Source organism: Amblyraja radiata, chromosome 7 (assembly GCF_010909765.2).
Source record: "Amblyraja radiata isolate CabotCenter1 chromosome 7, sAmbRad1.1.pri, whole genome shotgun sequence".
Taxonomy (NCBI): Eukaryota; Metazoa; Chordata; class Chondrichthyes; order Rajiformes; family Rajidae; genus Amblyraja; species Amblyraja radiata.
Window position 1 is genome coordinate 47,692,609 of NC_045962.1, and position 13,327 is coordinate 47,705,935.

General features: G+C 40.7%; 1 protein-coding gene across 7 annotated transcripts in view; it reads right to left on the reverse strand.

Moving 5' to 3' along the window:
- nbeal1 (neurobeachin like 1) overlaps window positions 1-13,327 on the reverse strand; it is a 248,860-nt gene that overhangs the window by 98,300 nt on the left and 137,233 nt on the right. For 5 of the 7 annotated variants that reach the window (XM_033024391.1, XM_033024388.1, XM_033024392.1 and 2 more), the window contains 7 exons: window positions 12,772-12,931; window positions 10,708-10,810; window positions 10,425-10,581; window positions 8,414-8,572; window positions 8,128-8,287; window positions 4,767-4,855; window positions 496-1,152 (listed from right to left, as the gene is read on the reverse strand). In XM_033024391.1, coding sequence (XP_032880282.1) covers window positions 496-1,152; window positions 4,767-4,855; window positions 8,128-8,287; window positions 8,414-8,572; window positions 10,425-10,581; window positions 10,708-10,810; window positions 12,772-12,931 — 1,485 coding nt within the window. The remainder of the gene's footprint in view (window positions 1-495; window positions 1,153-4,766; window positions 4,856-8,127; window positions 8,288-8,413; window positions 8,573-10,424; window positions 10,582-10,707; window positions 10,811-12,771; window positions 12,932-13,327) is intronic. The other 2 variants (XM_033024389.1, XM_033024394.1) reach the window with 1 other exon arrangement.

The following is a 13,327-nucleotide window of genomic DNA, read 5'->3' on the forward strand; positions in this document are numbered from 1 at the left end:
TTACTGGTTATCTGAAGTTGTCGACTCTGGAAGCCTGCATGGTGCCAAATCAGAAGGTATAGTGTTCTTTGAGCTCCTGTTCAGCTTTACTGGGTCAGTGTACATTTCAATACATAGAGATTGTAATGCTAGAATCCAGCAGTGCTAAAATTAATTCAATGTTACATTTGAATAAACTGTTACACAATAACAACTCCAGAGTCAATCAAATCTTTTTTTGTTGCTGAAGTTTGTTGCTGAAAGTTTGATAAATAGACATCATAACTGGTCGAGACATCAAAACCAAAATTGTATTTTACCTGGAGCTTCAGTGATCAGGTTCAGTACAACTCGCTTTAAGAGAAATTCTCAAACAAAACAATCAAATGAAACACAGGTCACATCTCCTTGTCAATGACTAACACATTAAAACATAGATGCCATATGATTAATTATTAGGGTCATTTTTTTAAACAGAGCTGTCCAAGATGAGACAAAAATCATTTAACAAATTACCTCTACATTTCCAAATACTTCATAGACCGAAGCATCATCCATGTAATTAGACTCATCAGTGTTGCTAGATTCCTTATCAAACTGTGCACCAGAGAAGTGTTTGGGCATTTCCAGTGGTGATGGGGTACTGGCAACACTCCCTGGTGTTTGGCTTTCATAGTCACCCATTTCGTAGGAGGCTGTACTTGACAAGTCCAATGTTAGACTTCGCCCCTTCTGGAGCCAGTTTCCAGACTCGTCCTGATTCTCCACCAAGCTTTCTGTGACAGTACTCTCGTGTGAGGCCCTGCCATCTAAAAGTCTCTCAGACAAGTGACTTGAGTCAGTATATCTTTCAAACATTCCATCAAAACTTTGGTTATCAAAGAACTTAGTGAAAGAGGCATTGTCCGTTGTATCACCATCTGGCAAATTATAGTCCCGAGTATGTGATTCTTCATTAGTGTTCTTCCATGGCTCGACTCCATGTCTCATCTCATGCTGTGGATCAGCTTCTTTACCAAAGTCCAAACTGTTGTTGTTCATGCATTCCACGCCTACAATATCTTTGCTCTCTGAATTCTCCTTCAAAAACAACCTCACAAAGGTTTCTTGCCAACTGATCTGCTTTGCTATCTGCTGGGCTGCATCCTGTCGGGACTGCAAGTGACGATAAATCTAAAACAATGAGGGGAGAAAAGAAAGAATACACAATATTCACTTTTTTTAAATGTTACGATTAGGGCAATGTCACAGTCACAGCAAGTCTGGAGAAATAGTTTAATATTATAAGAAACAAAATGCTAGAACTCAGCGTGCCAGTTAACTCACTGAGTTCCTAAAGTATTTAAGAAGGAACTGCAGATGCTGGAAAATCGAAGGTAGACAAAAGTGCTGGAGAAAATCAGCGGGTGCAGCAGCGTCTAAGGAGCGAAGGAAATAGGCAACGTTTCGGGCCGAAACCCTTCTTCAGACTGATGTAAGGTGGGGGAGGGATGGGGAGAAGAAAGGAAAAAGGAAAAGGAGGAGCCTGAGGACTGAGGAAGAGCTGAGAAGGGGAGGAGACAGCAAGGGCTACCAGAGATTGGTGAATTCAATGTTTATGCCACTAGGGTCCAGACTGTCCAAGCGGAATATGAGGTGCTGTTCCTCCAATTTCCGGTGGTGATCACTCTGGTCTTGGAGGATGCCCAGGACAGAGAGGTCAGATTTGGAATGGGAGGTGGAGTTGAAGTGCTGAGCCACCGGGAGATCAGGTTGGTTAAGGCGGACCAAGCGGAGGTGTTCGCGAAACATTCGCCAAGCCTACGCTTGGTCTCACCGATGTAGATCAGCTGACATCTAGAGCAGCGGATGCAATAGATGAGGTTGGAGGAGATGCAGGTGAACCTCTGTCGCACCTGGAATGACTGCTTGGGTCCTTGAATGGAGTCGAGGGGGGAGGTAAAGCGACAGGTGTAGCACCTCTTGCAAGGCAAAGTGCCTGGGGAGGGGGTAGTGTGGGAGGGAAGGGAAGAATTCACCAGGCAGTTATGGAGGGAGCGGTCTACGCCGCATCTGCTCCCAGGATGAGGTGTTCCACACCAGGGCATCGGAAATGTCCTCATTCTTCAGGGAACGGGGGCTCCCCTCCCCTACTATAGATGAGGCTCTCACCAGGGTCTCTTCCATACCCCGTAACACTGCTCTCTCTCCCCATCCCCCCACTCGTAACAAGGGCAGAGTCCCCCTAGTCCTCACCTTTCACCCCACTAGCCGGCACATACAACAAATAGTCCTCCGTCATTTTCGCCACCTCCAACGTGACCCCACCACTCGCCACATCTTCCCATCTGCCCCCGTCTGCTTTCCGCAAAGACCGCTCCCTCCGTAACTCCCTGGTCAATTCTTCCCTTCCCTTCCGCACCACCCCCTCCCCAGGCACTTTCCCTTGCTGCTGCACCCGCTGAGTTCTTTTTAAAAAAACTTTTCTTTTTTTTTAAAGATAGGAAGTAAGAGAGAAAGTGGAAAAAACCCCCACAAATGTCAAGATAAAAAAAAGAATGGAATGTTTTACTAATAATACATCTTTTGAGATAGGTTCGTGGATTATAAAGTATAACTTTTCACCTAATCCTGAGTTCAAGCTTCGGTTAGGTTCCCGTGCTGGACCAATATACTCCTTCAAATAGGCAATGAATGGAGACCATATTCTAACAAAAAGTTCTTGTTTGTCCATTAAGACAAATCTGATTCTTTCCAGGTGTGGGGTCTCCGACATTTCCATAATCCCCATTTTAATTGTGGGGGTTATTGGGCCTTTCCAAAATTTTAGTATTAATTTTTTCCCAGTTATTATACTGTAATCAAGAAAGTCTCTTTGGTTTGTTGTGAGTGTTAGACTTTGTTCTGTTATGCCAAGTATTATTAGTTTTGAATCGGGATCTAATTTAGTATTAATAACTTCAGAAATTATTCTAAAAATATCAATCCAGAAATTTTTGATTTTTATACAGTTTACTAAGTATGTGCTTGGTTAGCCTCTAGATGCTGCCATTTATCACAGATAGGAGAGATTGTTTCTCCAGCACTTTTGTCTACCTTCGAGTTCCTAAAGTAGTTTGTTTTTGTTCAATTTCACCATCTGCTGTCCCTCGTGTCTCCATCTTGATAGTATAAAATCTCTACTTATTTTCCCTCTCAATCATTAAGTACACTATTTACCCAATCAATTATAAACAAAGCCATCAATTAAACATCAATAACTTAATTAACACTTTAAAATACATCCCAAACATGTAAAGCATGAGCACTGACAAAAATATAAATAAATCCTTGCATGCTATAATGTTGTTTGGATTTTTAATGCTAACAACTCAATTCTGATCATATTAGTGGCCATTGCTGAGGTAGATAGGAGCAGAATAAGGCGAGTTGTGTTTGTAGCTCCTGTAGAGGTGTACAAGGTCTTGTACTAGTTTAAGAGTAGTTTTGTCACTCCCATTGTCTATTGAGATCAGGATGCTGAAATTAAATTTGTATTTTCTTTCTTTGTCTCCTTTGTGATAGTTAAAAGGTTACTACATATCTAACCTTCATCAGTTTGGAACTTCAAGAATTCTTACATTGACAGAAACAATTTTCAGTCCTTTTTAGCATCAACTTTCAGTGCATACATATTGGAGGAACAGCACCTCATATTCCGCTTAGGAAGTTTACAACCAAACGGTATGAACATAATTCTCCAATTTTAGGTAACACCACATTATCCTACATATCCCTCCCTCTATTTCCTGTGCCCCACACAGGGGCACACCCATTTCTGCCCCCATTCCCTTGTACCTATATCTCATCCTCTGACTTCACATTCCATTCCTCTTCTCCTTTATTGTCCTCACATGTACCCACCTATCACTAGCCAGGCGTTGTCCCACCAGTTTTTCCAGTTTTCTTCCCCCTCGCTACAATCAGTCTGAAGGATCCCAACCTGAAATTGTGCCTATCATGGTCCTTCAGAGATGCTGCCTGGCCCGCTGAATTACTCCAGCACTGTTTTTTTTCCAGTACATACTATTCCTTCAGTTTTAAACACAAAATGCTGAAGTAACTCAGCGGGACAGGCAGCATCTCTGGAGGGAACGAATGGGTGACGTTTCGGGTTCAGTCTGAGGAAGGGTCCCGAACAGAAACGTCACCCATTCCTTCTCTCTGCTGCCTGTCCCACAGAGTTACTCCAGCATTTTGTGTCTACCTTCGATTTAAACCAGCATCTGCAGTTCTTTCCTACACACTACTTCAGCCTTGTTCCTTTTAAGTTGTCTCATTAATGTACAGTATCAGTTACTTGGCTTATCCAAATACAATGCAATTTAATTTCCGGGGAACACAATTTGCTAACGCATAAGTCTATGCATATAGAATGTAGAATGCATCATTTAGAAATGAGGATGGAATGTCCAAAAGGAATGATTTCAGTAAAATATCAACTGAGCCAGACTGACTCTCCTGCCATTATGTGAAAATAAAATTCTTACTATTTTTCTCCATTCAGTGATGGAAGGATGGTGAATCTGTGGAATTATTTGCCACAAAGGCTGTAGAGGCCAAGTCAATAGATATTTTAATGCAGTGATAGATAGATTCTTGATTAGTACAGGTGTCAGGGGTTATGGGGAGAAGGCAGGAGAATGGGGTTAGGAGGGAGAGATAAATCAGCCAAGGTTGAATGGCTTATCACTTATGACCTTATGAAGTGGTTAATTTTTATTGAATTCAAAATAAATCTGATGTAGAAACCAAGCAGGAAGACTGACCTTTCTGCAAACAGCAAGTCTCACGTTAATTCTTGCTTTATGCACTAGATGAACCACAGCCATCAAGTCTTTATAATTCACCACAGAATCTATGCGAGGCGGTACAAAAAAATATAACATTATTGCATTAGTTTTTATTTTGTCTATAATGAGAAAAAAATCACTGTCTAAATGTAACATTTATTTACTATGAATAAATATTTGGTTACAGAAGAACATGTTTCTAAGAAGATAAAGAAATAAAACATGAAAATGCCTTGAAGATTTGACCAATTTCTCACCAACTATGGCAGTCCTGGGTTCCTGTGAAATCTGGAAACCAGATAAGGTGCAGACCCTTATTATCAACACTACTATATCCAGAAGAGAAGATAAAGAATACAAATCTGATTGCGTTAATAGAAACGCGTCCAAAAGGGAAGATAAAGAATAAAAAGTTTAAGAAGGAACTGCAGATGCTGGAAAATCGAAGGTAGACAAAAATGCTGGAGAAACTCAGCAGGTGAGGCAGCATCGATGGAGCGAAGGAAATAGGCAACGCTTCGGGTCGAAACCCTTCTTCAGACTAAAGAAAGGTCTTGACCCGAAACGTCACTTATTCCTTCGCTCCATAGATGCTGCCTCACCCGCTGAGTTTCTCCAGCATTTTTGTCTACCATAAAGAATAAAAATCTGATTGCATGAGTAGAAATGCAAACATTTTACTGGGTGTGAAGGTACAGTGATCAGTAATGTATGAAGCACTAAAGAACAAGGAAACCCAATGCACTAATGATTCATACCCACATTTACTGACTGTTAGGAGCAGGTACATGCAACCCATGGTTATTAGAAAATCATGGATGCTCACTGGGAAAATGCTCAACAAAGTTACAACTTCATTTATGGTGTGTTTATCACATCAAGAGTTGGCATTGCAATCCGCAGGAACATTATCTTAGTCAGTGAGTTGTACAGAACAGAAACGGGCCTTTCGGCCCACCATGTCCCTCTCACCTTAAACCTCTTGTTCTCGGTTCCCCTATCTTGGGAAAAAGTGTGCACAAGCATCCTATCTATTCCCCTCAAAGTTACACAGCTCCACAAGATCATCCCTCAAACTCCTATGCTCCAAGGACAAAGTTTGAGCCTGTCCAACCCTTCCTTATGGGTCCTGGCAACATTATATTCCCGTATATTATCTGATTTTTATAAATTTTGGTTTCACCATGTAGAAATTACAGCAGTGTTTATACATAGTCCCCCCATTTCAGGGCACCATAATGTTTGGGACATAGCAGTGTCATGTAAATGAAAGTAGTCATGTTTAGTATTTTGTTGCATATCTTTTGCATGCAATGACTGCTTGAAGTCTGCAATTCATGGGCATCATCAGTTGCTGGGTGTCTTCTCTGGTGATGCTCTGCCAGGCCTGTATTGCAGCCATCTTTCGCTTATGCTTGTTTGGGGGGCTAGTCCCCATCAGTTTTCTCTTCAGCATATAAAAGGCATGCTCAATTGGGTTCAGATTGGGTGATTGATTTGGCCACTCAAGAATTTACCATTATTTAGTTTTGAAAAACTCCTTTGTTGCTTTGGCAGTATGTTTGGGATCATTGTCTTGCTGTAGAATGAACTGCCGGCCAATGAGTTTTGAGGCATTTGTTTGAACTTGAGCAGATAGGATGTGTCTATATACTTCGGATTTCATTATGCTATCAATGAAGATAAATGAGCCAGTATATTCAGCAGCCATACATGCCCAGGCCATAACACCCCCACCAGCGTGTTTCACAGATGAGGTGGTATGCTTTGGATCTTGGGCAGTACCTTCTCTCCTCCATACTTTGCACTTGCCATCACTCTGATATGTTAATCTTCGTCTCATCTGTCCAAAAGACCTTTTTCCAGAACTGTGGTTGCTCTTTTAAGTACTTCTTGGCAAACTGTAACCTGGTCATCCTATTTTTGCGGCTAACCAGTGGTTTGCATCTTGCAGTGTATCCTCTGTATTTCTGTTCATGAAGTCTTCTGTCAGACAGGTGTTTGGGGATTTTTCTTTATTATAAAGATAATTCTTCTGTCATCAGCAGTGGAGGTCTTCCTTGGCCTGTCAGTCCCTTTGCGATTAGTAAGTTCACCAATGCTCTCTTTCTTCTTAATGATGTTTCAAACAGTTGATTTTGGTAAGCCTAAGGTTTGGCTGATGTCTCTAACAGTTTTATTCTTATATATCTGTCTCATAATGGCTTCTTTGACTTTCATTGGTCCTCATGTTGATAAGCAGCAATAAAAGTTTCCAAATGTGATGGAAAGACTGGAGGAAATCGAGGTGCTGAGAGCTCTCTTATACCTGCATTAAGGAGGCAACTAAACATACCTGAGAAGAAACACCTGTGAAGCCATGTTTCCTAAACATTATGGTGCCTTGAAATGGGGGCACTATGTATAAACACTGCTGTCATTTCTACATGGTGAAACTAAAATGTATAAAAATGGCCTTTAATAAAATCTGATAATTTGCACTTTAACCACATGTATTTTTTTCTATTACAAATCTCAAATTGTGGAGTACAGAAGCAAATAAATAAATGACGACTCTTCGTTCCAAACATTATGGAGGGCACTGTGTGGGCCCAGCACTGATACCTGAGGCACCGTAATAGTTACAGGCCTCTAGTCTGACAAAAACCTTCCACCATTACTCCTATCATGAAGCTAATTCTGTATCCAGTTTGCTAGCTCTCTATGATTCACATGAGGTTTTATTTTCAGTACAGTTTACCATGTGGAACCTTATCAAAGGCCTTAATGAAGTGTATACAGACAATAGCCACATGTCACTTTTTCAAAAAATCCAATTTCATGCAACACGTTCTCCCATATACAAAACTATGCTGACTATGCCTAATCAATCCCCATCTCTCTAAATCCATGTATATCTTATTCTTCAGAATCTTCTTTAGTACCAGCAGAGGATTCTAGGGATACAAGACAGATCCCTGAAGGGTGGCATCACAGATAGATTGGGTGGTAAAAAAAGCTTTTGGCATGCTGACCTTCATCAGTCAGGCACGGTAGCATTGCTGTCGAGTTGCTGCCTTACAGCAACCAGACCCAGGTTCGATCCTGACAACGGGTGCTTGTCTGTACGGAGTTTTACGTTCTCCCCGTGACCTGCGTGGGTTTTCTCCGAGATCTTCGGTATCCTCCCACACTCCAAAGACGTACAGGTTTGTAGGTTAATTGGCTTGGTATACATGTAAAATTGTCCCTAGTGTGTGTAGGATGGTGTTAATGTGCAGGGATTGGTGTGGACACAGTGGGACGGAGGGCCTGTTCCCGCACTGTATCTCTAAACTAAACTAAAAACTAAACTTACCTGCTTCTAGCACTTGGTGCAAGAGATTCTTGACCAGGGGAACAGTAACAATGACATCATTCAGCAGCATGACAAGTCCCGAATAGCCAACATCTCTCAGTCTGATGCGCTGCTTATTCCGTTCGTAGACTTTATCACACTTTAACATCCTCTCAAATATCTATGAGGTATAGAACATAAGTACAGCAAAGTCAAAGTGCAGCAAGGCAAAATCATACAGCACATATACTGGACCTCAACAAGTCATGGGCCAACCAGCACCCCATGCAATTTACACACACAGTACCTTAAAAACAAGCTCCCGTAGTTTGTCAGAATACTTGTTGTTCAGCAGTAATGTGTAGAGAATGTCAGCGTGCCCCGGTTCAAAGAGCAGCAGATACAACTGATCCCGAGCAGAACTTGTCTGAAGAAGATTCAGCAGGACCTCCAAGATCCCAGTGAGCTACAAAATGGGCCCAAAAATGAAAAAAAGGATACAAAATTAGGAATTAGGTGCCAGCCAATAATTCAATTCCATATGTAAGAGCACTGACTGGTCACTTCAAATGTTTTCCTCACTGCATTTCAGGAGTAAATCATGCATGACATATGTCCAGGCTATTTTACACTTTAAGATTAATATGAATACTGCTGTACAAACTTATACACAATTATTTCTATGTAAATTACTTTTGTCCATAGAGTCATATAGTGTGGAAACAGGCCCTTCTGCCCAACTTGCCCATACCGGCCAACATCTCCGAGCTGCATGAGTCCTACCTGCCCTCGTTTGGTCCATATCCCTCCAAACCTGTCCTATCCATGTACCTGTCTAACTGTTTCTTAAATGTTTGCATAGTCCCTGCCTCAACTACCTCATCTGGCAGCTTGTTCCATACACCCACCACCCTTTGTGTCAAAACGTTACCCCTCAGATTACCATTAAACAAATATTTGCATTTATAAATCATTCACCAGTGGCTTATTTTTCACCAGTGGCTTATTTTTAAGCATAGTTGTTTAAGATATCCTATACGGCTGGAACCATCTCAATATTTATGCCCCTGTCCCACTTAGGAAACCTGAATGGAAACCTCGGAGGTTTTTTGTCAGTCTCCCAACCTGCTTCCACTACCTGCAACCTCCAGCAACCACCTGCAACGTCCGGGAACCGCACGGAAACCTTGGGTGGGGCGCAAAGTCTCCAGAGGTTTCCGTTCAGGTTTCCTAAGTGGGACAGGGGCATTAATCTGTCATACCTCGTAGAATCTCATATGCTTTAATGAGCTCACTGCTTATTCTTCTGAACTCCTAACAATACAGATCTAATGTTTTAGACGTTTGTTACAGGTCAACCCTCACATCCCTGGAATTAGCCAAGTGAATCTCTTCTGGATTCTTTTGCTAATATATCATATCGTACAGCGATCTGAAATGCAACGCCTTCAACTACGATGGCACCAGATTTGATAGTAACTTACAAAATGGAGTTACATAGAAACATAGAAATTAGGTGCAGGAGTAGGCCATTCGGCCCTTCGAGCCTGCACCGCCATTCAATATGATCATGGCTGATCATCCAACTCAGTATCCCGTACCTGCCTTCTCTCCATACCCTCTGATCCCCTTAGCCACAAGGGCCACATCTAACTCCCTCTTAAATATAGCCAATGAACTGGCCTCAACTACCCTCTGTGGCAGAGAGTTCCAGAGATTCACCACTCTCTGTGTGAAAAAAGTTCTTCTCATCTCGGTTTTAAAGGATTTCCCCCTTATCCTTAAGCTGTGACCCCTTGTCCTGGACTTCCCCAACATCGGGAGCAATCTTCCTGCATCTAGCCTGTCTAACCCCTTAAGAATTTTGTAAGTTTCTATAAGATCCCCTCTTAATCTCCTAAATTCTAGAGAGTATAAACCAAGTCTATCCAGTCTTTCTTCATAAGACAGTCCTGACATCCCAGGAATCAGTCTGGTGAACCTTCTCTGCACTCCCTCTATGGCAATAATGTCCTTCCTCAGAGTTGAACAAACAGGGAGAACTGCTACTGGACCTATCAGTGTGGTTAATTCTTAACTTCTCCTCACTTCAGTGGCACTGCCAGAAACATTTGTATCCCATAATTGGAACAAAAATAAGAAAATAAATGTACACAGGCCTAATGGTTCACTTCATGCTGTAAAACTATTATTCGTGGATTTGAATAAAAGATTCCATGCAGGCAAAGCAGCAACTATTATCCATAGCTTTTAGGGAATAAAAGAAGGCACACATGACTGAGTAGTTAGTATAGGGATGGTGCACAATGTTATTTTACCTGTTCTTCATCATTGACAGCAGCAATGTATCCCATGATGCTCTGCACCTCTTCCTGAGTGACCCCTTTGCTGATGAAGTACTTAATTAGTCCATAAAGTGAAGCTCGAATTGTTTTCATATCATCTACAGACAAATCACTGTCTTGATTTGAACTGCTTGAGCAGGGCAAACAGAAGAATAATGCATGAGTAGGTGCTTTGTATATATGAACTGCGTAACTACTCAAAGGATGAATGCCAAATGACAATTGTGAGTAAAATTATAAATAGAGCAGATCATACCTGTAACACATACGGATCATATCAAGCAAAAACTGCACCCCATATTTCTTCCTAAAAAGCTTTCGATTGTCCTTGATGATGGTGGATAAGTACTGAATGTGACCTGAAATAAAACACTCTTATTGCTTTCTGACAGATTTTTTTTTAAATTTATTTTTATTATTTATTTCGAACAGAATAAAAGAATAAAAAGCAAGTGTGAAACAGCATACAAAAAACAAAACAAAAATATTTATAAAGTGTCATAAACAATATCTATAAATAAATGAAATCATGTGTCTGAAAAGGAGCAGGAAGAAGCCAAAGCTTATTAATTCCCACCCCAGATCATTGAAATGAGGTCACAAAGTTCAATTTGCTTTATGGAAATCGTCATCTAGGGCATAATTGGCATAACCCTTGTTAGTCATTTAGTTAATATTGTAAATAAGATTGGAGCAACCCTTGCCAATGGTATGGTAAGATGACTCCTGGAATGAATGGTGTCTGGAATGCATCTTCAAATTACCTTTAGATATTTAGTACTTGGCTAAAACAGCAATCAGTGAAAACCAAGGAGAAACTATGAGTCACACCTTAAGGTATTTCTCTGTGGTATTTTCCTGTTTTCCAATATGCATTGATTTTTAACAATGTACTCAATAAGAGAAGGTAACTATCAATGAAGCCAGACCAAGAAGAGGAGAAATGTTTTCACTTGGTACATGATCCGAAATGCTCTGCCTGCAAGAGTGGTGGAAGCTATTTCACCAGGTACTTTCAAAAGAAGATGGATCTAGCACGGAAAGGGAACTGCCTGCAGTGCTCTGGAAAGAGTGCAAGAAAATGCGACTACTTTGAGGGATCTTTTGCACAGTGGATTGAGTGGATTCTGTGGAACATTATGGAACAAACCAGAGATAAATTATCATTCATCCTGAGTAAGAATGACCCAATTCCAACTTTGGACGGGCAAGATGAAATTTTCTATTGTTACCAGTCAAACTCAACATACCACAGCAGACAACAACTTTGGTCAAATTAAATAGTATCATACTTCAGATACCTCCCACAATAACTACACGAGATCCTTAAGCTTGGTGCACAGAGACGTTTGCTCATGGATATTTTCTGAATTTTGGCAAAAAGGCAGCATGCTCCCCAAATGCATGACCTACACTTACTTAAATCATAATTCGGAACCCGAGGCTATAGACATACCATAAAATGCTTAACAATGTTAACATTTGAATTGTACATTAAATATACTTCCGCATATTCCTTTTATATTCAAACCCATGAAACGGCAGAAAATAGGAGTAGACGACTCATAGTAGAGTAGAGTAGGAGAAGTAGCCCTGCAAATTTGCCCCTCCTTGGAATATGATCATGGTTGAACTGTACTGACCTCAACTCTTCTGTACAGTTCCACATAACCTTAAATTCCTCAATTTGTGTAATATTTATCTATCTCCACCTTAAATGCTTATGATTTGGCCTTCGATTCACTTCCCTCCAAGAAGACATTTTCACACACCTCAGTTTTTAATGATCAACTCCATATCTTATAACTATGTTTTCCCTTGTTCAAGACAGATCGCATCTAAATGCAGATTGTATCTATAAAATTGTGCCACATTTCTGCATTTGAACTGTATGCAACCCCTTTTGAACCCAAATCTGAATTTTCAGATCCATTTTGGAAAAGTGAGTGCCCCTCAAAGACATTCCAATGCACCCCTGAGGGAATGTTCCATTGTAGCAGATGCTGCCTTTTGGATGAGGCAATCTGGGCTGGATGTAAAAAAAATTGATGGCAGTGTTGTGAAGAGGAGCAGCAGTCATCCACAACACACTGACCTATATTTATTCTTTTGCTGAAACTACAAAACAAAAAAAATCTGTTCATCATCCGGTATAAGATCTCACTCAAAAAATGGTTGTTAGTTATCCTTCATTTTAGCACTTAACATTGCAAAAGTACTTGATTAGGTGCAACACCATTTGGGACATCAAAAGGTTGCATAGGTCATGATATTTTTCTCTGTGAAATAGCTTGGATCAGTATGATGGAGATGTACTTGCCTATTCGAAATGGGAAGTCTCCATGGCTCCAGATTCGAAAGTCAAAGAGCAGATACTGATACATCTGATGCAGTAACTGTGCTTTTTTTTCTACGTTTGCTTGTTCAATTAGCAACTGCACAGCCATCAGCATATTCACATCCACAAAACTATTTGGCATCTATCAAACAGGATAATTAAAAGTTTTCAGCTTGATCTCAAATGTAATATCAAGTATAATGAGTCAGATTAACATACTACACAAGTACATAATACAGACCAGAAAATGGAATAAAATAATACTCAGTGAAAAGACCAATTTACCATTAGATCTGCTCTTTATAACAGCAGATAGGTTCGATAGACCATCTGATCGATTCCTTTCCATTAATTTTGTGTAATTGTCTATTTAGCAGCTTGGGGTAATATGAACCTCGACCCACTACAGTTCGCCTGCCGTCACAATAGGTCCACGGAGGATGCGATCTCACTGGCTCCCCACTCCGCACTGGACCACTCGGACAATAAAAACACTTACGTCAGGCTGTTGTTTATAGACTACAGCTCGGCATTCAAT